The sequence below is a fragment of the Pseudocercospora fijiensis genome, assembly GCF_000340215.1.
Source record: "Pseudocercospora fijiensis CIRAD86 unplaced genomic scaffold MYCFIscaffold_8, whole genome shotgun sequence".
NCBI classification, from domain to species: Eukaryota; Fungi; Ascomycota; class Dothideomycetes; order Mycosphaerellales; family Mycosphaerellaceae; genus Pseudocercospora; species Pseudocercospora fijiensis.
In genome coordinates this window covers 866,099-890,869 of record NW_006921539.1, presented here as the reverse complement: position 1 = coordinate 890,869, position 24,771 = coordinate 866,099, and the positions used below count along the sequence as shown (strand labels likewise).

The following is a 24,771-nucleotide window of genomic DNA, read 5'->3' as shown; positions in this document are numbered from 1 at the left end:
CGCTCTGCCTATCCCGTTCTACTTTTCGTCCCTGTCTTTCTCCTCCTCCTCTAGCTTGCCCCAAAGCTCGACAGCGAACTTGGGCAGCAGTGTCGGGGGACGATTGTAGTCGCTACTGGTATCTTCTGCTTCTATACGAGTGCCCGTTCGATGTGGTATGCTCTTCGTCCACGGCGTATTTCTATGCGAGTTGTGCTGCTTCTTCCGCGTCGACCTAGCTCTGCCAAGGAGTGGTGCGGCACCTTCCATCTGAAAGTCTGAGGGATCTATAGGCGCGCTAGGATCGGGATCGGACTGCTTCATCATTCGGTCGCGATACGGCGTGCCACCACCAAACCCATAAGCTCGAGACTCAGCCACGGACTGGGCGAGGAGCTTCTTCGCTTTGGGGTCCGCAGTTTGAGGAAGTGGTGGTACGGCGACGCCGGTGTCTGACGAGAGTGTCGCTGTGGCTACTTGGCTCGGAGTAGGCACAGGTGGGCGCTTGTTTTTCTGCAGCCAAATGAGCTCTGTTTGTACAAAGTGGATGGGCCAATATGCTTACAAGTGCTGCTTTAGACGCCGTCTTTTCGCGCTACAGCATCTGCTTCTTCCTCGGCCTTGTCCCACTGTTCTGCCTCTTCATCATGCTCCATGTCACATCTCTTGTAGTTCGGTAACGCCATGCCACAACTCTTGCATGGTCTTATCGATGCCGCTGTCTTGGCCTTGCGGGGGGTTGCGGCGGACGAGGTGCCAGAGAAGTTTAGCTTCTTGATGGAAGATTCTGTGGTAGCGTGGCATTCATTGTAGGCTCTTCTAGCTGCTCGCATTTCGCCATCTTGTCTTGTGCGAACAAGGCCTGTACTTGGTCGAAGGCCTTTGTGAAGCTCTGATTGATCTGATCGGCCGGAAGCGCCACAATGCCTTGACGGGTGGTGTGTGGTGCGTGGTGCGTGGTGCGTTATGCATAATGCGTGGTGCGATGTGTAGAATACATATTCGGCCCCGAACTGACCGACGCGCCTCACTGCAGACGCGATTCGGGCCGGCTTTACCACAGCTTCACTTCTCTCCTCTAACCTACCTCCTCCTCTTACAACAACTCTGAACTCACAACCCCTCTCTCTGCTGATGTTCTCTACTGAAAATATACAAACAAAAGCTCTAATAGATCATTAGTACCGGTATACGCAGGCATTCTCGGTAGCCTTACCTATACTATTCTTTTCCGGAAGGTTAAGAATGCTAAGACCTAGGAAACCCTACTACGAATTTGCTAGTAAATCGGCCATTTCTTCCTATTCTTTAGCTATATAGCCCTAAACACGAGAAAATACATGTTATTAGTATAGCCGTTAAATATATAGTCTAAGGTATTATTATTAGTATTATTCTACCTCTTCTACGCCGTCCGCGCCCTTCCTACCGCCCTACCTACCTATACCGCTCGACTCGCTAAAGAATACTTCGATAGTAGACTCGATATAATCGATATTATATTAAAGACAGGTGCGAGCTAGTCGACCGTATATCGCTAGAAGTTCTATTACAATTAGTTTAGTAAGGTATTCTTACCGTCGAAGCGGTTTAAATCGAGTCGTAAGAGGAAGATAACGAAGGAAATAGAAATCTACCTCCTTAAGTACCTCTTAAAGCGACCTAAGACGTACCTTAAGAAGATATATATAGTACTATTCGATCGCTTCGAGATTAAGGTAGATCTGTCTATAGTATAGCGTTATTTATATAAGATTAGATAGACAAGGAAGGCCTCTTAGAAGGTCGCAAAGGAGCGTAATCCGCTAGCAAGAGCCGCCTAGTATACGAGGAGCTAGAAATAGCCTATCGATAAGTTAGTATTTATCGATAAGACGGCTTCTAATAAGAAGAGTAGATACTATAAGTTTAGATAGTCTCCGAAGGGGATTAATTGCTACGACTATTAGTATACGCAACGGCAAGAACGAATATTAGTACTTCTAGTGCTTATAATTAATAGATACTTGCCCTATACCCTCTATGTCTAAGGCGCTGTTAATTAGGTTACCTTTAACGACTAGATTAAGAATAAAGTGCTACCGCTGCTTAACAGAAGCATAATTATTATAATAGATAACGCTTTAATCTACTATAGCGAGAAGGTCGAGTCGATAATCCGGTTAGCTAGCTATACTCTTAAGTACTTGCCGCTATACTCTCCTAACCTAAACCCAATTAAACAGACCTTCGTAATCCTAAAGAAATAGCTAAAGAAGAATAAAGACCTTATAGCTAACTTCGAGTCCTTTTAAGACTTCCTTATATAGGCTCTAGACTACGTTAGTAAGATAGATGTAATAGGCTTATTTAAGCATAGCGGATATAACGTATACGGCTTTAAAGATAAAGCCGAGATTAACGCAGAAAGCTAGCTTACTAGTAAAGGACGGAAACTAAAACTACTACTACTACCTGTAGTAATAGTATAGGCTACCGAGGGTAACATAACCTATAGCAATATAGGCAGCTATGTTTAGTATAATAGGATGACAAGACGGTTGCTTAGGCTAATAACTAGAGCCCTGCAATATAGGCATTGTAGAAGTGTGACATAAATAATGTACTATACGAGGTTAGTGCTCTATCTACAATGCAGAAGGAGGCCTCTTATATAGGCTTAAAACTTAGCCTAGGTGTGTAGGGCCGGTTACTAGCTAATATCCCTCCCTTTCTTCGTGTCTAACTAGATACGCTTTACATTGTGCGCTCAAAACAAACAGTTATATAGTAACCTTAGGCATCTTAGCTAAGGCTATCTTTTAGAGACTCCGCAATAACACCCCCGGGATAGCATTGTTCCTAGACTCTATTAATATACAAAAACAACTTCCTAAGTATCTAATCTACTACGCTAACTTACTGCTGCTTTAATGTACCGTAATCCTTACTAGCAATAACCTTATTAGCTAGTCGACTGTCCTAAGCTCCTCCGTAGGTATTAAAGCTATTAGTACTAAAGTACTCTGCCTCGAAGTAAGCTTGATTAACGAGGAGATTAGCAGCCTTATCCTATATAGCCTTCTCCTACTCGCGTAGATAGTCCTTAAGCTCCTCCTTACTAAACTAGAGGATTTGTTTAACTTCGTTCTAAACAACGTAACTTAACTAAGGAATTCTACCGACTAGGGTATCGGAAATGTAACTAAGGCCTTCGACTAAGATAGCGGTAGGGAAGGCGAACGGCACGAAGGTGTTAGAACCTAGAAGGGCGGTTAGATTGCGGTGCGCCTTAGCAACCTTAGCGACGGTTAAGTTATCGTAGCCCTTAACCTTAGTGCCGTCGATAATACGAGAGTAGCCTAGGTCGATTGATATGCGGTCGCTCTCGGGCTTTAGATCGCTATACGGAAGGTATAGCATCTAAATAGAGACTTCGTATTCCTTAAGAGGGTTAAGGATCTACTAAGCTGCCTCGCCTTCGTTAGGCTAACTATCGAACATATAGCCGAGGTCGTCGTTAGTAAGGTGCTTATTAGTAAGCTTGCTAATCTTGTTTAGTAGAACTAGGCTATAGGTATTAAGCTTCTTAACCTAGTTCTCGAAGACCTCTAGTTCGTATATGCCCTCGATAATAGTTAAACAGGCGGTCTTATCTTTAGATATAAGAGAAACCTTAATGCGCAGATAGCTAGCACCCTTACTAGCTACGAGCTTAACTATATCTTATCCGAGACGAGAAGTCTCCTTAGTAGGGCAGTTCTTATAACCGCTATTACCTACCTTAAAGTACTTAGTAGGCTTAGGGACGAAGATAAGCTTGTATACGTAATTAGGTCGAAGGGCAACGGCTAAGAGCTACAAGGCGGGATGCTAACGGACGATTTAGTTACTTACTCTATAGGTCTAAAGGGCATTACGGCCTTCCTACTTAGACTTAGGCAGTTTACGTATATACTAAAAGAATATACGAAACTCCTCCTATATTAGGTCGACGATAAGAGGAAGGTGCGCTCTACGAGGCGACTGTATCTAACCGAAGACTCGAGGGAAGATAGCATTGCTAGTCTAACGAAAGCGGTCGAAGGAGGTGCCTTATCTAAGAATGCTAGTAATTAACTTATAGCGACGCTTAGTTAGCGTAAGATCGCGAGTAACAGTGCTAGTAGGGTTGAATGCGTAGAGTCCTAGGGAGGTCGGGGCGGCAGCAGGACGTCTAGGAAACTAGTTAGTATAACTAGTCTTAAGGGCAGTAAAGGCATCCTAATTAGTAACCTCGCGACCAATCTTTAATAGGCGACCGACGAGGACACTCGCCTTAGTACTAGTATAGAGACTACAGACCTTAGCAGCCTTCTTAATATAGTTAGTATATATAGTAAACCGCTCTTTACCTAGCTTACTAAGGTCGTCGAGCTATTAATAGATAGACAGGGCGGTAGGAGCTTTGCCTATATCGGCTTTAGGAACTATATCGATATTAGTAATAAGGTGCGTAATAGAGTCGCCCTTATAAGAACTATAGATGTTCTTAGTTAATAGGATCGGCGAGAGGCCTCTATCTCTACGCTCGCTAAAGGAGCCTTCGGAGGAGACATCTTCTAGTAGTATATCTAGTATATTAACATCCGAGTTACTATAGTTAGTACTATAGTTAGTACTATAGTCGGTACTAGAAGGAGTGCTGTATTTCTTAGTAGCCTTGCGGAGGGCCTAGCGAGTATATAATGCCTTCTTGCGCGCTACTTCGGCCTTAGCGCGCTCGTCTTAAACTTCTTAAGGGACCTTACGGTTACGGGTCGAGCGACGATCTTTAGCCTGCATCTCTATAGCGAGCGTAAGACTAGTAGCCGTATCGGCCTCGGTTTCTAGGCGAAGAGCCTTACGTTTAAGGACATTAACGATAGGAGCCTCTTAACCTTTAATAATAAAGCCTGTACTATTAATGCGATAGCCCTTCTCTTTTAGTAGATCCTTAGTTGTCTATACGTTAAGATCGACCTAGACAATCGCATCGTAGTACTTCTTCTAGTAGGCTATCGTAAAGTCGTTAAGCGCAAAGGACAAGTTAAGTAGCTGCTTACCTACCTTCTTGCTAGCGGTAGATATACGATAGATTATAGTGCGGGAAAGGTATTCGGCGCCTTAACGACGGACCTTGTACTTATTAACAAACGAAGAGACCTACTTAGTACGCTCTTATCTACTGTAGGCGAAGTTAATAAGGCTCTTCGGAAGACTACTTAGTCCTCCCTAATGTTCGAAGGCCTAGTCGAGGGTCTTAAAGCGTAAACGAATCTAGGTGCCGGCCGTCTCGAGGCTATAGACGATAGGAAAGGCTTGTTCGATATCTATATCGTTAAGAACCTCGCGCTTAAAGATACGCTTACCGATAGACTAACGCAAGTTGTTTATACTATATGCAACTAAGATAGCAGCCTTCTTAATATTCCTATTAATAACGCGTAGTAGGGTACGAGCGTTCTAGATCTTCTCTTAAGGGTCTTTAAGGGCGGTAACGATCTAAAAGTAGTGCTCGAGGCTAGTTGCAGTAGCTAAGGCGCTGTCGGATAGGGCTTCGATCGGAACTAGGGCGGCTAGGCTTAGGTTAATAGGGGCAGGTAGGTTGTTGCTGCTACTAGCGCCTAGCGGATTCGGGGCGCCGGAAGACATAGTCGACCGAAGTAGGTTATAAACGAGTTTACAAGTATGTTCGTTGCTTAACAATAATAATTGAAGGGTTTAGATAGAAGGGGGGAGGGTAGTTAGGCGGTAGCGAGTTAGTTAGTAATCGAGTAGAAGAAGGAGCTTAGGAAGCTCGCTTTAAATATAGTGCGAAGGTAACGTAGTCCGTGTGTTCTACGCTAGTAAAGCAAACGGATGACGGCTGTATATAAAAGTAAAGCTATATACGAGACCTCTTTATTATTAGGGTAGGCTAAAGTTTAACAATCGATCTAGCTAATTGCTAGTAGCGACTACGCGCCTTTGTTAACCTTCAGCTATCGTAGATTCTCGCGCACTCGAAATGTAACTAGTTAGTTCGAGTCCTTAGCAGAAATCTATAGTAGTAAAGCTAGCGGGACTAATAATACCCCCGGGGTAGCATTAGCTTTTCTCTAAAGATGCTCGGTAACGAGGAGCAAGTCGCCTAGGCCTAGCGCAGCTAATTCGTTAGTGCGTTAGCCTATAGCACTGCCGTTATAGATACAGCATTACCCTTTATATTAGCAAGCATATAAAGGTAGTCTGTGCGTTCACCTTCTTCCTTCTTCCTTCTTCTAAACGCTAAGCTTAATAGCCTAAGGTCCCTATTCTTAGAGGCTATCGGCCTAGGTTGCTATATCTATTTAAGAGCTAGGAAGGGAGAGGGTTAGGTTCGGCCGTTTTCCTAATGCCACCCCCGGGGTGTTATTAGGAAAACACGCCTCGTATAGTTCTATCTAAGGAAACAAGAGCAAAGGAATAAAGTTATAGCAATATCTCGAAGGTTAAAGAGCAAAACAATAGATAAAGTAAAAGCAAAAGAGGGCAATAACTATAAGCATTAACACCGTAGGAACAAGCAGTAAGGACTAAAGCTATAGGGCGGTACTGCATTAATAGCGCGGAGAACGATTAACAAGAGCAAGGAAGCAACGTAGTAGAGGCAGACAGAGGTAAGGAAGAGTAAGCAATTATTTAGTCTCGGGATCTAGCTATAATTCTAGGCAGTCTTCGTCGCTAGACTAGTCGAGCTCCTCCTCGGAGTTAGAGTTAGATAGCTAGAAGTCTAGTTTACTATCGGAATCAACATCGGAAATGCTCTACGCGCAATTAATACGTACATAACCCTCCCTTTGTTTATAAGTTATTCCTAATAGCTTACTAAGATGTATCTAGGGATGCGTATAGTTGTCGGGCAGAATAGGATCTATAATCGCGGTAGGATCCTCCTCTCGATAGGTATTTAAGGTCGGTAGAGGGTCTATAGAGGCATTAACTTCCTCCTCGGTTAGGGGAGGACGGGTAGGCTCTCTTAACTCGACGACCTTCTTTAGGTTAGCCCGGGGGTGCGAGTGCTTTAAGGTAGCACTATTAAGTTCCTAAAGCCGGTACGTAGAACTATCGTAAAGGACCTCCTACACTCTATAAGGCCCCTTCTATTTAAAGGCTAGCTTATAAGAGTAACTATACTCTAACTCGGACCGGTATAGGAGAACTATATCGCTAACCTTTAGAGGCTCCTAATTAACAGCATTATAGTTATTAAAATACTGCTTAGCCTCTTTACGGAGGCGCCGTTATCGAGCAAGACCCTCTTAAGAAGTAGTAGTTATATCCTTAAGAGCCTTAGCGCGTAGGGTAAGGAGATCTGCTCTAGTACGAACAGACCCCTAGTCGTAAACGCTATGCGTACGATAGGACAACTTAATAGGAAGAACGGCGTCCCTCCTAATTATAAGCTCTGCTAGCGTAAGTCTAGTCGTATCGATAATAGTAGTTCGATCCGCTTAGAGAAGGGCCGGAACGCGGGTAGAGATAGGAACGGACCTATCCCCTCTATTAGTTATCTTAGATAGGGCATCGATTAAAGACCGATAGCTACGCTTAATAATAGCATTCGACTAGGGATAGTACGGGGAGATACGAACGTTCTTCGCCCTATACGAAACAAGCAGTACTTAAACTTCTTTAGCTATATTGTTCGTAGCGTTGTCTAAGATAATCTCGTAGGGCGTTCCCTAGCGGCAAAATAGATCTTTAAACAGGAAGGTAGCTATATTACGAGCATTAATAGCGCCGCAGCCCTTATAGAAATAATAGGCTTTAGGCTATCGAGAAAGACCTTCCCGAATAATATAGAGGCTGTTGTTCCGGCTTAGATAAACCCTATTACCGTACTATCGCTTACTAACTAATTAGGTAGTAGGGATACGTAGCTCGCCTAGCCGACGGTAGCTATTCCTAAAATTGCACTTAGGACAGCTCTTATAATAGCGAGAGACATCGGCCTATACGCTATCCTACTAGTAGCGCCGACGAAGGACATCGAAGGTGCCCTCTACCGCGCGGTAGCCGAGCTTATCGTAAACGGAACGAAGGATCTCTTATCGGGCTACTAGGTCGTTAATAACACGCTAGAGAGGCGCATTAACTATCGCTTGTCGCTAAAGGATTCGATCTTTAACTAGGAATCGTTAAGAATAGCGAATAACCCGATAGTATTAACTCTTTAACAGGCTAGGCGCTTTCCTTGTATAGGTTAGGAAGTAGGCGATATAATAGGAGTCGTCGGAGTAGACCCTATTAAGGATATTATCCCTCTCTAGTTTATCCGCCTTAGCTTTAGCCTAGCCGTTATCGTTAGTAGTAGGGCTCTCGTCGGGCTAGTTACTAGGTTAGTCGCTAGGTTAGTCGTCGGCAGCAGGCCTAGTAATCGCTAGCATAGCATTAATATAGAAGGCAGCGAAGAAGGTGCGGTTAATTACCGTATCGATATCCTCTTCTTTTATTATCTCGGCGATATCCTCTTCTATAGCGGGCCTTCTAGAAAGGCTATCCGGTCTAGTATGCTTCTTGCTAGGAACGTAGAAGACATCGAAATCAAACAAATAGATCTAGGCAACCTACCGAGCTATCGTAGAGTTTAGTAGGTCGGAGGCTATACGGTTAAGTTAATAGACTAGCGTCTAAGCATCGATTTCTAAGCGAAAGAACACACTAAAGAGCTATAGTCGGAACTTCTTTAGAGCCTTATAGACTCTAAGGCATTCTCGCTTGCTAGTATCGTATCGGGCCTCGATCGGTTTCTATAGTCTAGAGTCGTACCTAATAGGATAACGCAAGGATGGCTCCTTACGGTTATACTGCATTAGTATCTCGCTATAGCCTTCCCCGCTCGAGTCGATAGCAACAATTATTAAACCCGCACCCTCTAAGTAGTTAATAGATGTTAGGGTAGGTATACTAACGAGCGCCTTAGTTACTGTATCCTTAGCCGCTTAGTAAACGGAGGTCTATTCGAATTTAGCATCCTTCTTAAGCAAGGCGTATAAGGGCTTGTATACTAATGCAAAGTTCTCGACCTAGATGCGGAAGTAGGAGACTACTCTAAGCTAGGTTCGGACATCCTTCTAACAGGTAGGATCCGGCTAGGACACTATTTTTAGGACCCGTATATTATTAGGATAGCGGCCGTTCTTATTAGTTACAAACCCGACAATGTTTATTCGTTTGCATAGAAGCTAAAGCTTCTCCCTATGCACCGTTAGGTTAGCTCGCTCTAGGTCGTAGAGGACACTATCGAGGTTCTAAATATATTCGAGAAAGAACCTACGGATGCTAGGCTCTACCTCTTTATTGTCGTACCTAGTTTTAGGGCCCTTAATGCCGATATCGTCGAGGAAAGGCATCGCTATATAGGAGATATAGGCCGCGAGGACTTAGTTTATAATGCGAACGAACTAGGCTACGGAGTTAGTTGCCCCTTAGGGAAGGGTAGTTTGTCTATATAGCCTAAGAGGTGTCTCGAAACTAGTAAGGTCCTAACTATTAGGGTAGAGAGGAATTTAGTCGTAGCCCGAGAAAACGTTAACTAGTAAAGCTATAACACAGTTAGCAAAAGCTTCCGAGAACCTATTAGTCTCTAGAGGAAGGTTAGTATCTCTAATCGTAACTGCGTTGAACTTTTGTGTAGCGTTAATTAGACGGTACTTCTTTAGTTCCCTAGGAGCTGTTTTCTTTTAAACTAGGAAGTATAGATTACGATACGAGGCATAGGAAGGCTTAAGTGTGCCGGCCTTTACGCGTTGCCGTATTATATCCTCGACTACATCTCGTAGGCTTAGGTTTAGCTTAAAACCTAGGTAGGCCTAAGGCTTATATTCGATTGTTCGGATCCTCTATAGAGGGGCAACCTCCGGATTGATTCTGCCTAGGTAAGTGAAGTTATATACTAATACAGCCTCGCGATTGTAGAGAAGCTCGTATAGCAACTCTAGTTTACGATCCGAAAGCTCGATACTAGGTTTGATCTTCGTAAGCCTCTCTTCTATTAGCCTTAACCCCCTAGGGATAGTAGAAAACTTTTTAGTAATGTATTTCTAATCGTACGGACTATCCCTAGGTAGTAGTGTCGCCTCCTAATTAAGGCACTTTTGTCGCTAGTCAGGATTTCCGCTAGGATTAGACCTATCGGTAATGTGTACGCTACCCTTTATAGGCTTAATCTTGTCGGCTACCCTTTTGTATAGGGTGTGTATACTAATCGATTGTCGAACCCGAGCTCGCTCTCTTTATCGCTAAGCTTAGAGATTAGCGTAATAAAACAGCGCGTAAACTTCTTCAGAAGTTTCCTTAAGTCGATAGGTATGCAGCTAGTAGTCCTAATTTATAACGCCGGCGAAAACGTTAGATTCGTAATAATACCCCCGGGGTAGCATTAGACTCGCGCTCTAATTAGTTAGTTCGGGTAGACCCGCGTCCGGTAGTAATACTTGCGATAGTATTATTACCTTAACTCGGGCATTAGGTAGTCGTTGTGTTATACTCGCTATCGCTTCGAGCATTCGTCTTCTTAGTATAGAACCTAGAAACTTGCCTTAACGTACGGAGCGGCGTACTTCTAGAAATGACCTATTCAAGCTATACTAACTTATAGCGCAGATTGCCGGTCTTATAACCGCGCCGTAGCGTTTCCCGAAGACCGTCTAGAAGCAGTAAGGATATCCTCGTAGGACTTGTAGCTAGTATTTCCGATATAACTAGTAAATACGACTCGGTTGCCCTTCTAGTTAGTAATAGTTCCCTCCTAGGAGCTATCGTCGCAGTTGCGCTAGATACCTCGGGTTATACGAGACTATAGTCGACCTAGAATAATTAGCGTATTTAGGTTAGCGGCAATCTAGAAGGTAAAGGAAAAGTATATGCCGAAGGCGTCTACTATAACATTATAGCAAGTACCTACTAGCGCAACCTCCCTATTTATTCCCTATATACCGAGGGAAATGTCTCTGTTTATCGGCAGCCTAAGTTGTTTAGCCTAACGCTTACTTATAATAAGTAACTCCGAACTATTATTAAGCATTGCTAGTATCTGTTAACTATAGCTCCCGATAGTAACCTAAATATAGATAGCGGGGACGACGGCGAAGGAACGGGTAACTGCGGAAAGGTCTATATTATTAGGGATAGAGTAAAGTTCCTTAGGTCGAGGAGGTCCTACTCGACCGATTTGTTAGCTAGTAAATCGGACAGCTTTAATAGAAACTAAAACTAGAGTAGGGTCGGGATTATTACTATCCCCTCGGCCTATCTCCTTAACTCCCTCTTCGTTAGTATTATCGATAGTCTCTTAGTTCTTGTAGGTTACCGATTCGCCTTCTACTAACTCTTAGGTACCTAAAAATTTAGAAAGGAACTATAGGGAAGAGACGTCGATATAGTCTTCTCGTCCCTATTTTCGTCGGAGGGCAGCGAGGTCTTTTATAAAGGTAGCATCGTTAGGGATTCGGCTCTAGAATAGGTTAGTAGGCAAACCGTATACTAGTAGCTTACCTATAGATACGTTAGACTTGAGGTCTAGAAACTATAAAGCCTAGAAGAGAGCGTTTGCCTTTGTGTCTAAGGAGTTAGCTAGGCTAGTACTATACTTCTTTATATACCTATTAAAGCGAAAGCTCTTTAGGTCGGATGACTTCCGTTTGTAGGTAGGTAGGTTAGCTAGCCCTAGGGTACCGCTAATGTCGGTAGCAACATCCTCTATATCGACCTCTAGAGTCTCTAGGACGACTAGGCTTTCTATAGGTAGGGTACTAGGTACGGTGCTAGGTGCGGTGCTAGATTAGGTAGCACGGTCTGTAGCTATCTAGAGAGTCTTAGTTTTAGCGGTTAACTCTCGCTGTTGCTTAGCCTTATCGGCCGCCTTGTTCTTTAGTACCCTAGTAGGGGCTGCCGCACTAGGGCGAGTAGGGTTCTAAGGGCTCTTACCCTTGTTTTAGGACTAGGTCTGAGACCGTATAGTAGCGTAGACATCTATACTGTTCTTAGTAACCGCGTAAACATTAGTAACTACGTCCGGATCCTAAGAAACAAAGTTGACTTTAATAGGTTTAGTAGTACCGTTACTACTTCGCTCCTTAACCTGTTTTGCCCTAACCTTCTAAGTTTCTCGTTTAGCAATAGCGGCGAGGGTACTGTTTCTAGTGTCCTTAAACTCGATCTTGCCGCTATACTTCTTTTCTAGAAGGGTCTTTAGCTAAGGCAGCTTCGGGGCTCTCCGATCCTATTCGAAATTAATCTTGTCGCCGGTATCTATATAGTAGAATCGGCTATTTACTTGCATAATAAGCTTCCTTTTAAGAAGCTCTTTCTAGACAGGGCAGGACGATTAGATATGTTTAAACCCGCTATATATCTAGCACTTGCTATCTAAGTTAGAATAGATCTTCCGTATAGCGTAGATATCTACTAAAGGGGCTTTAGGGTAGTTAGGATCTAAAACCTAGTAGACTAGTAGTATATCGCCTAGTATAGTAGTATTAATAACCTCCCTAACTCGCTGCAATGCTTTCGCATTTAGGTTTAGCTAGGCTAGGGATTTAGCTAAGTCCGCGATATCCTAAGAGTGCTTAGTAATAGTGGGAGTTACGGTCTTAGGACTACTTTGCGATTTAGGAAGGAACTTAGGTCCCTTGCTTACTAAGGCTTCTTTCCTAACCTACGCTAGGTTATTCCGGTCTTCGCCGTAGATAAACTTCCTCGCATCGGCTACGCTATTAATGTCGGCCTTAATATACACTAGGACCTCTTTATACTTCCTAAAGCTCTTAGGATCGGCCTCGCTAAGCTTGCAGCGACGGAAGATACGCTAAGCTATAGGCTACGGCAACCCCTAGAGGAGCAGCCTTATTCTCTAAGAGTTTTCGAGGTTACTCTATTCGATGCTATCCGCTAACTCGACAAACTCGCGGATATACCCCTTTAGGTCGTTATCCTTAGTGCGCCTTACTAAGTAGAAGGACTCGAGCTACGTACGACTGCCTTTAATGCGACGGCTATCGCGCTCCCGATACTCCCTTATAAAGGCTATCTTAAAGGTCTCCTAGTTAGTATTAGACTTGTCGTCCTTTTCTAGGTAGCTAACTAGGGTTTTAAGGGTTCGGTAAAGCTTAGAGGAGGTAGTCCTCGTAAAGGACCGAATCTTGTACTAGTCGGATTCTCTATCGAGCTCGTAATTAACTAAGCCTTCCTTAAAGCGCTTAATATGTGCTATAGCGTTCTACCCTTCGAATAGGGGATTTGCCCTGCTCCCTAGCTCTAGCGGGCGACGCTTGTTTTAACGGAGAAGCTTAGTTTGCTTCTCTATCATTTTTATAAGGACAGTGTAGAGCGCCTCTAGCGTAGAGGGCGTAGGAGGCTTACTTATATTAACTAGTCGCCGCCTAATTTCTTCGTTAATAGGATTAGGGGCGTTTTCGGATTTAGAGGATTCCGCTAATTCTCGATGTTCGTTTTCGCTAGAGCTAGAGCTTATTCGATTGTTGTAAAATAGTTGAAATAGTTGAAATAGAATGCTATATAAAGTTGAAATGGAATGCTATATAAATGTGTTTTTAGTAACTTTAGTCTGTTTAGTTTGTTATAATATTGCTATACGAGAGAGTAGTATATTAGGCGGTTTCTCCTAGTATTACCCCCGGGGTAGCATTAGGATTTAGCCTCTTAGGGGTCGCCTAACCACCTCTAGGAGCTGAGTTTAGTAGATTTTAGGCAAAAGCCGCTCGGAGGGAGAGACTATAATCTCTATTTATACCTAGATCCTAGAAACTAGCTCGTATCTCCTTTAGCTAGGCGGGGGGGCGGTGGCCTTCTTTTTCTAGTAGAAGGCTAAGTACTGTCTAAGCGAGGCTGCGAATCTAGGAACGCCCTACCCGATTAATAGGGGACTCCCCGGCTATCCGACCTATAATCCGTATTTGCTATTAATTAATAGTCTTAGCAAACCAAGCAAGGCCGATAGGTAATTAGTCTATCTCCTCCTTAGGCGGGGCTTATCTCGAGTAAGCGGTGCTAAATAGGTCTTCGACCCGGAGCCGAGTCCTTAGAAGCTAGCTATAGCTATAGACTAGGCCCTAAGCTGTAACAGTCCTAAGGGTTTGCAGCTTTTCGGGGTTAAAGCGATGCCTTCGTTAAGAGGTTTCTCTGCTTGTCGTAATAGCCCCCTTAAGATACTTCGGTATCGTCTGTATCGTAGGCTCTTGTCGTGCCCTCGCTTCGGTTATAGCCATTCGTGCCTAGAGACTACCTTCAATATACCCGAACCTATTAGATATAAAGAGATGGCCCTACCTTCGGCTCTAATAAAGGACGGAAACCAAAACTACTACTACTACCTATAGTAATAGTATAGGCTACCGAGGGTAACATAACCTATAGCAATATAGGCAGCTATGTTTAGCATAATAGGATAACAAGACGGTTGCTTAGGCTGATAACTAGAGCCCTGTAATATAGGCATTATAGAAGTGTAACATAAACAATATGCTATACGAGGTTAGTGCTCTATCTACAATGCAGAAGGAGGCCTCTTATATAGGCTTAAAACTCAGCCTAGGTGTGTGGGGCCGGTTACTAGCTAATACTAGCAATCTCTAGTCGCTTTAGATCTAACTACTATAATATCGATAATATGTCTTAGTATCTATAGGATAATAAGATAATATATATCTAAAGCTCCGCTACGATTTTTATATATATAGTTAGTATATTGTTAGCGTAGCAAAATTAATAATATAATAGTGCGTACTACTAAGCCCTATATGCCTCCTCCGCTTTTACCTCCGGAAAGCACTCTCGAGGCAACGATAATAATAGCGGTATACGTAACGGAGCAAATAACAAGCTATTAAATTCGTAGATTATAAGCAAACGCCTAGCTAACCTAAACTAATAAGAACAGCCGTCGCTCTGTTACGTATATCGTTATTATCTTACTCTCTTTTAGCTAACTTTTCCTTCTAAAAACGCTTTAGACAGTTACGTAACGTGCCTAGGTCGCCTTTAAAGAAGCTAAGCTCCTTCTACTCTCTTAAAGGAAGTTAACACAACTAGTTACAGTTATATCGTTTAGTTATAAAGTGTGCTTCTATCTTTAAGAGCTGTTCTTTGTCTTCTAGCTCTTTCTATTTATACTATATCGCTACCTATATAAAGAACTGTCTAAGTAGACTTCTTAGCGGTTATTATACGAGGGACGATTAGTAGGTTAGCTATAGTATAGTATTAGGGTAAGTATCTACGGTTCTACGGAAAGTATATACCGGGCTTAGCTAGCGTACCGTCCCTGCCGTAATAGTACCCCCGTCCGATAGAACGAAGGCTAGCGTACTATATTAGCTAAACCCCTTCTTATATACTCCTTCCGCTTCTGCTCGTTTTCCTTACCGCTCGTATTCGTGCTATATATACTTACATTCGTATTATATCGCGTCTACTAGCTATAGTCTTACTTATTAGAGTTAATTAATTCCGGTTCCGTCTTAGAGCTAGTAGCCTTAGCCTTAGTTGCCTTGCCCTCCGTAAAGCTCTATAGTTTCTGCATCTTTTTCTTTATAGACGAATCGCCGTCGGCTACCTTACGCTTAGTTAGCGTACGCGTAGCTAGAGAGTTTAGGGTACGCGTAGACGTACGCGTAGACGCGCGTATAGCTAGACTATCGGAAGGGCCTACCGTAACAGCGCGCGCGGACGCGCGCGTAGCTAGGCGCTAGGTAGTAATCTTTAGCGGCGAGAGGGCCTTAGGCTCGCTTAGCACCTATAGAGTAGGTAGCTTTACTAGCAAGGCGAGCTTATCTTAGGGTACGGCTACGTACTTAGACTTGCGGCGTAACTAACCTAGCGTCGGTAGTTGCGGTACTAGTACCTACGGTGCTAGTACCTAAGTCGGTAGGGCGCGCGTCTTCTATAGCGGCTAGCCGGGCTCGTCTATCGCCGCGGTACTAATATATATCTTAGCTTTTACTACGGTAGCGAGCTCGTCTAGTATATACAAGTATAGGTCGGCCTACTATTAGGGTATAAGCGCTTCGTAACGTCTAGCGATACCTTTTAGTCCTAGTCCTCGATAGAGGGAGATTAGGTAGTTGTCTTCCTTATTATAGTCGTATAGGATGTCGTTTAGGCGTAGCGTCGTATCCTTCTTATAGGCCGATCTTAGCGTCTAGTCTCGATCCTTTCGTAGTATACGGCCTATTTATAGTTAGAGGTACGTAGTACGAAGGAAGTAGTCGAGGGCTGCGTCTATAATGCCGGCAGCTGCCTTACGATTAAGGGCTGCTTTTATATTCTCTAGGACGTAGTCTAGTACCGCGACGATATTAATTTCCGTCGGCTACTCTACCTAGTCTTCCTTAAAGGTTAGCTAACCGGCCGTAATAGTCTTTAGCTACTTGCTATAGAGTAGGTATACTAGGTCCTCGCGGTATTTCTTCTATCGCTTCTACTAGTCGCGCGCGGCTATTAGCGGCTCTGTTTCGCTAGGGATGTCTATTAGGACCTGCGAGATTATCGCCTAATCTAGGGCATTGTCGATAGAAGTAAGCTAGACTTAGTGCGCTACCTTACGCTAGAAGACTATACTACCTATAAGGATATATCGACTATAGATTAAGGCGATCTTATACTTGCCGTTAGTGCTTACCGTATAGTATAGGTATAGAGGGCCGATTAGCTTACGTTTAGTACGTAGGAAGCCGTGCGCCTCTACTAAGTAGGTATACTAGGTACCGAGCTCCTTTAAGGTAATCGTAGTATCGTCGATTATTTAAAACATATTACCGAGTTTAACGTCTAAGAGTCGCGTACCCGTAGGCGGTATGCAATCGATTATAACAAAGCCTAATACATTATAGATTAGTACCGTAGTGTCGGCCTAGTAGCTAGACTTAAGCTATTGCTCGACGTTAGCGTATAGTATTCCGGAGCGCTATAGGTAGGTATCCTCGTTTATATTAGCGGCGCCTCGACGAACCTTCTTATCTATCGGCGTGCGTACGCTTATTAGGGTAGCGATTTATGCGCTCGTTAGCGTAGCTATCGTAGCTAATAATAGGATCGGGATTTCGATATTTATAACTCGCGTAGGGGCCTCTTCCTAAGCGTCGACGTCTATAGGTGCCTCTTCTAGAATCTCGTCGTCCTTTTATCGGTAAGATAGGCTAGCGTCTCTAGGTCCTACGTCGGGCGTTGCCTCGTATAATAGCTACGGCGTAGCGTTCTATCCGAGGAAAGGTAGGGAAGTGCCCTCCTCTATATTGCCCTTATTTATAGTCTATATGCGATAAAACATCGCTACGAGCGCGCTACGCAGGTCGGAGCCTATTAGAGGATCGGTATACTCTACTAGGAAGTTCTTATATCGCTATTGCGTAGCGTCCTCCTTATACGTATGTCTCGTAAAGCTAAGTTCTTATACTAGGTTTAAGACGGTATAGGTCTAGCGTACTATATCGTTAACCTAAATAAGGCGGTCTACGGCTAAGTCGTCCTTACGTACGGCATTAATAATTGCTACTACGGCCGCCGTAAAGGCGTAGCTTGCCGCGCGCTAACGCGCGCCTAAAGCTATAACCGTATCGCGTACCTTCTTGCTAATATCTAGGGATACTAAAGGGAGGCGCTTACGATAAGGCTCGGGTAGGTTATTATCGTTATCGTCTCTATCTAAGCTATTCTACTCGTTAGAGCCGTTCTGCTCGCCCTATCTACGCTACTTTACCTTACCTAGTATAGTCGGCTGCGCCTTATCCTTCTGTTACTTAGTAGGGTGTTACTACGGAGGTACTACCTTATCTCGAGAAGAGCCCCTAGTAGTAGAGCTCTCTACTAGGTATATAGTAATATCGCATCCGTATATAGTACTAAAGGCGGGCTCCGCATTGCGCGAGAGTATAGCCTTACGGCTAGAGGCGCTAAGCTTATAGACGTATATACCGTTAGCGTTTTATTTGTAGATTAGAGTCGAATAGCGGATTAAGTCTAGATCTAAGTCGACGTCGGTACTATCGGCGTTAAGGAATTCTTCGGTATCTTCTACGCTCTTAGTAGCGTAGAGGTTCGGGAAGGCTAACTAAACGGCGTCTACGACCTAGCGTACGGTTATCGGGGCGTTAGCGCGGATAAGGATAGCGTCTATAGCCTTACCCTAAAGTTCGTCCTTGCCCTTATTATCTAGAGGAGCGGGGCCCTTATCGTCTTTAGTTCTAGCGTTACTTATAGTAATATTCTTTCCTATAGCCTTTTCTTTCTAGACTTCGTGCTACTCCTTCTTTGTTACGTTCTCGCTATCGACGTCCGTCTTCTCTACGTCCTACTTTTTACCTACGATTACTATTTCTAGTTTCTACTCTTCTTTCTCTACTATATTCTCGCTATCGACGTCTATCTTTTCTACGTCCTGCTTTTTACCTACAATTACTTTTCTTAGTTCCTACTCTTCTACTATAATAGTATCCTAATACGTCGCGTCGTTAGAGTTCTTAAGCTCCTTCTTATGTCTCTAGAGTATAGGTAATCCCTTAGGGCGCAGGGCCGCCTTTCCCTTAGGGCGCGTAGTAGCTAACTCTACGGCGCTAGTATCGGCGTTAAGCGCGGTAGCGTCGCGTGCTACTATAGCGTCCGAGGTATATTAGTACTAATTTGCGGCTTCTCTAAAACGCTAAGGAAGGTCCTTATCGCCCTATACCTATCCTTAATTATTGCAGTAATCTATCTACTAGGTATTAGGCTTAATTATTTCTACGATCTTAGTAGGGCTATATACTAAAGTTAGGGTGCGCTCCTTCTAGTAGCGGCATTCTATTTAAAATCGCGCGGAGGCGGCAAGTTACTTAGGGTAGGCGTCTAGCAATTTAGTACTATTAGACGTAACTAGGTCGACGGGCTCAAGTATAATAATCTTTTCTTATACCTTTACGTATATCGCGGCTGTCTACTACTAGACTATCGCTTCTACGGTAACGTTCTATTCCTCCTCGAACTAGCCTAGCAAGTTGTAGCAGTTTGTAGTCTAATTAAGGCGCTCGTCGGCCTGCTCTAGCGTTTCGTTTTCTAGTCTATCTACCGTACGTACTACGATCTATACAATCTATACGCATACGGATATAAGGTTTAGCTCGGTCTCGTCCTAGTCTAGTATACCGGTAAGGATCTCGTATAGCTTATCTAGGGCGTTCTTTGCGAAGCCGTAGCTAACTAAGGCGCTTATAAGTTGAAACGTAGTCTAAGTATAGGGTACTACGAAGGGTATACCGTTCTCCTTATAAGACGTTAGAGTAAGGTCGAGTTTAGCGAGCGTCTAGATCGCGTAGTAGATATTATAGTTACGGACCTAGTCCGGGATCTCTATTAGATCGTAGAACAATTTAGCGTACTAGGGATCGGGGACAATAACGCGGTATCGCTAGCTGTCCTAAACAACGTCTAGCTTATCGTCTAGAAACTAATAGAACTATAGCAAGTCGAAAAACGTAGCCTAGCTAGCGTAGTTACCCCTCTCGTAGCCGTTAACGCTAGCGCCCTACTATAATAAGATAGCGATATAGCGCGAGGTATTGCGGTCCTATAGATTAGCTTCGGGGTCGAGTAGCGGTAGAGGTAGGTAGGTAAGTTTAGAGAGGTCGATTAAACGAATACGTATAATATATACCCTATCGGAGCCGTAGTACTTTAGGAAGAAGTCCTTGAAGGTAATAGGGTTTACCCGTAAAGTTCTTCTGCGTAATAGTAGGCGTAGTAGTAGCGTACGATAGATTCGTGCCTATACTATAGCGTTAACGAAGTTGCTAATGTTTTCTAATAGTAGTCGGTCGAGCTCGCGGTATAACTCCGCCGGAACCTTATCGTAAAGGATTTTGTTAAGGTTTATCTAAGCGATATATTTAGGCGTACTAATATAGTCCTCGTAGTGCTCGATTTGTAGTAGTACTAAGGCGAACAGTAGACCGCTAACCTTGCGACGCTGCGGTGCCTACTACTAGCTTAGCTCTAAGAGCTCGTCTTTCTTATAGGCGTATTGCTATTATATAGGAGGGCCGCGCTCGCCCGCTAGCGGATAGTAGCGCTCGGTGCGCTCTATTTTAGGGATAGATAGTATTATCGGGGCTAGTCGTTAAGGCGGCGTATGCTTAGTAAGGATGTTAGTAATACTAATAAATAAGCGGAGAGAATTTAGTATATTGCATATACGTAGCAACTAAGAATTTGCGGCGTTGCTAGGGCGTTCTACGCTTATTGTAACGCAAACTTTACCTCGCTTACGCCGCGCTATTTATATATACGGTGCGGCCCGTCCGATAATAGAACGCGTTATGCGTTAATAATAATAATAGGGCGCGTCGGTACGCGCTCTAGGGCGACAATAGGGGAGGACAATAAAGTAAACTATTTTTGTATTAAAATAAGGTAAAGTAGGGTATGTTTCAAAATAAAGTAAAGTAGGGTACGATTTAATTATAGACAATAGTACTATAACGTAATATGCCGCGATAGAGATTCCTATTGTTGCGTATAGTACTGCTTAGTTAACCTTCTATATAGCTATTCTTTAGGAGTTGCGCAAGCTAGGCCTCCGAGAAGGCCGAGCCTATAGTTCTCCTACTATTAACTATAGCGCGCTTAGGGACGGCGCTATTGGTGCCTACTATTATAGCGCTCGCTAACGTACCGGTTGCTAACGTAACGCTTACTATCGTACTTGCTATAGGTAGAGGCGATCGTATTCCTAGACGAGTTCCGCCGAGTCGTAGAGGTTATCGGCATCGTACTAAACGTTATACGCGTAACCGTAGCTACGCTACTTAACTAGATACTACGTCTTGCCTCTAGAGACTCTACGTCCGAGGAGCTTTTTAATCTCGTAATATAGCGCTTTTAGGTATAGATAGTCGTTATCGAAGGGTGCTTTATCTACTAGGCCCGGCTCTAGCATCTCTCGGTCGTATAGGTTACGGCTCTTAGGGTATAGTTCTAGCTACGAAACTAAGATTATAGGGTAGATGCGCATTACTAGGGGGAGATCGAGCTCGTACGCGAGGTTGCTAACTAGGCGTAGCACCTTAAATAGTCTAGTACGCTATATAGAGAGCTTGCGATTAGGGTTCCCTAGTAGGCGGTATCCCTTATATAGCTTAAGTAGTACCTTCTAGCCCGTCTTAAAGGAAATAGGGCGATGCTTGCGGTCGTATCGGTCCTTTATTATTACTGCCGCCTACGCGAGAGAGTCCGTAGCCTAATCGCGTACCTCCTATCTTAATACTAAGTAGTCCTTAGTAGGGAGCTCGGTAAGGGGGTTTAGCGCGTCTAAGTTAGTCTTAAATCCTTAAATTAGAATATTAGGTATCTCTCTAGTCGAGGCGTTTCTAGCGTTATTAAGCTCGGCCTAGATATACGGAAGTGCGTCCGTTTAATTAGCGTCTAGATAATTAGAGGTAAAGAATCGTAGTGCGATTTCTACGGTCTAATTAGTTCGCTTAGACTAGCCGTCCGACTAAGGGTAGTACGCCGTCGTTGCGAAGAACCTCGTACCTAACTTCTTAAAGGCTACTTTTATAAAGTTATACTTAAAGTGGGTAGTATATACCTACCTTTTAGGGTCTTAGGGTCTATTACGTGCATAATACCTAAGGCTGCAATCTGCTGTCTTTAGGACTTCTCGCCTCTATAGCTAGATAGTCCTTACATTAATATTAGTTATAGCATTTAAGTGTTACTAAGCTAAATAGGGTCCCGGTCGCCGATTATAATAGCCGGAAGGTTGCGCTCTATTTCGATATGTCCTTAGATCTAATCGCTGCCGTACTACTACGCCGTCTACGTTAATTTGCACTTGCGTAGCATAACGCGCTTAGAGTACTTATACGTCTTAGTAAGGAAACTATCGTAGCTGTCTTTGTTAGGTAGTAGGCTATAAACCTAGTCCGTAGTAATAGCGTACTATAGAATAGGCTAGCATTTAATTAGTTACAATTTACCGTATAGAGGATAGCGTAGCGTCTAGTTTAGGATATACTCGGAGCAATAAGCGATATACTTAGAGACCTCGCGTCCGAGCCGGCGTATATAAAAGCTAGCGTATAGACGAGCGTAAGTGCGGTAATAACCTACGTAGTAGTAATAATCGTAGGCTATTTAGAAGACCTCCTTATATAGGGAGCGGGGGATGTATAGCCTCTCTCTACCGTCGGTATCGTCCTTAAAATAGATAAGGTCGTCGCGTAAGAAAAAACAAAGTCCTAATAGGCTTAACTCGGCCTCGCCTATAATGTTAGCTTTCTTATAATTAGGGTTATCGTTAGCGTCTAAGGTTCTCTTAGCGGCGGCTCGTAGGCGGCGTTCTTCTATAGCGTTTAGCTAAGCTAGGATTGCGGACTAATAGGGGTCCTTAGCATATCCTACCTTTAAGTCGTCCTTAAATTCGGTAGCGAGTTCTACGAGTACGGAGTAGAAAACTATAGGCTCGTTAGAGGTATACGTTCGGCCGGAGTGCTCGTCGATTATAGTAGCGTAAAAGCAAATCGTACCCTCGCTTTCGCATAAGTATATATAGTACGCGTCGATTATATTATTCGTAGGCGCCGGATCGTCGTATGCTAGGGGATCTAGTATATCGTATGCCTAATCTACCGCTCGGTCGAGGTCCGCTACGAGCCTACTTAAGGCGTCCGGTATTCTATAGAGGCGTCCTAGGCGGTAGTGCACCTTAAGCTTAGGGTACTAAGAGAGGTACTAACCGGCCCGTACTAGACAGAGGTTAAGCTTGTCCGTAGACGTAGTCGTCGCTAGGCTCGCTACCGTCGTAATGCCTAGGGCCGCAATGTAGTCGGAAAACATATATACTAGCTTGCGTACCGCCTATAGGATTATTCGTACCTTCTATACTATCTAGACTAGTTCGCTAACCTTAAGCTCGGTAGCTAGGTACCGCTTTTCTACGTCCGTAAGGGCTTTGCTAAGGTATATAATAACTTATACCTAATCTGCCGGGAAGCGTATAGCTTTACTATTCTCGATAGTCGGCTCTAGATCTCCCTTAACGTAGTATACTACCGCTACGAATCCTCCTATATAGGCGTCTAGGTCGATATATATAGGGCGATTAGGGTCCGCGTAATAGGAGAACTTAACATCGCGGTACATCTACCTTAGGATATTAAAGGCCTTATACTTAGTTTCTAGTGCCTCGTCTACGTCGAAGGCTAGGGTCCTAGCTACGTAGCGCTTTCGCTTATTGCCCTTGTTAGCTAGGCTAAAGCGTAAGAGCTCTTTCTTGCGGTTCTCGAATAGTATCGTAATCGTAGAGTAGTATAGAATATACTGTCGTTGCTATCTAGTAAGCCCTAAGTAAAATTCGATATTCTTTAGTATAGTAGGGAATTTCAAGTCTAGAATAGCCTAGACCTTCTCCTCGTAAGTAGTATATCCTAGTCCTAACACTCGTTAGCCTAAAAGCTTCGTAGATAGATACGCGAGAAACGACTTATACGGTACGATACTAATATTCTTGCCTACTAGGCACTCGAATACCGCGTTTAGATACTGTAAGTACTCTTCGAAGGTACGGGAGTAGATAATAATATCGTCGATATACGCGCGGTAGTAGGATTTGTATCGCTTAAGTATCTTATCGAGCTAGCGCTAGATATATTATACGCTGTTCGAGAAACCTATAATAGCTATATGTATCTATTCCTAGCCGCGGTAGCTATTAATCGCGAATTTGCTACGGTCCTTCTCGGCTACTACCTATTAATAGAAAAACGATACTGCGTCTACCGTTATAATATAAGTCGAGCCGCGTAGTACCTTAATAATGTCCTCTTATCTAAGGAGCGGGTAAGAATCCTTAACTATAATTTTGTTTAGGCCTCTAATGTCTACGACCGTACGTCCCTTGCGGACTAGCTTGCTATCTACTATAGTCGTCTTCTAGACTACGAAGACTAGGAACCCGAACTAAGTAGGCTTAGTAGTAAAGGACATCTTTCCTTACGCGTATAGAGGGTCGAAGGTCTTATTTACGACCTCTTCGTCGGGGCCGTAGAGTAGGTACGCTACTATAGGGACTTTGTTATTTTCGTAGCCTAGCTTTAGCGTAACCTCTAGGAAATCGGACTTAGGGATGTCTACGGTAGTACCCTTATCCCTCTATAGGTCCTCGTACTTCTTTACTATAGCCTCGATACGTTATACCTACTCCTTAGTACTATACGCTATTACTCTATTAAAAAGCTGCCTCTCCTTTGCGGGGTTTAGTAGGTCTAGTAGCGGAAGGCCGGCTACGGCGTACTCTTCGGGCGCTATATAGTAGCAGCTATAGTAGTCGCACTCGCGTATATACCCTATCTTTGTATATCGCAGCAGAGTCTATAGCTAATCCGTATTGTTACGGACTTATACGAAATTTACTATAGTGTCTACGACGGCGGCGTAGATAGTTAAGGCCTTGTTCTTAAGTTCCTAGTTCTATAGGTAGAACGCAACGTCTCGGTCTAAAGGGAGGTGCGTTCTAAACTAGACGGGCACTAAAGACATAGTCTACGGTGCTAGAACGACGTTCTTATCGCCCGAGTATACTACTATACGGAACTTAGCTTAATCTTTACGGCCTACTAGTAGGGGAATTTTCGCTTTTTCGTAGGAATTAATCGTTATAGTACGGTATAGCACATTAATCTTAATACCCTCTAGGCCGATAATATCTATCGCTATAAGGAACTTAGCGCTAAGTTCCTTAACGACGTATACCTTATAGCGTATATAGGCGATAACCTTAGT

At 43.7% G+C, this 24,771-nt stretch overlaps 1 protein-coding gene across 1 annotated transcript; it reads right to left on the bottom strand.

Moving 5' to 3' along the window:
* Positions 1–18: 18 nt before the first annotated feature.
* On the bottom strand, positions 19–11,026 carry MYCFIDRAFT_177827 (uncharacterized protein; the record flags this gene model as incomplete). Its single annotated transcript, XM_007931779.1, has 4 exons — positions 19–539; positions 561–574; positions 610–1,123; positions 11,014–11,026. 4 exons carry the CDS (start codon positions 11,024–11,026, stop codon positions 19–21), a joined length of 1,062 nt encoding a protein of 353 aa, XP_007929970.1.
* Positions 11,027–24,771: the final 13,745 nt, after the last annotated feature.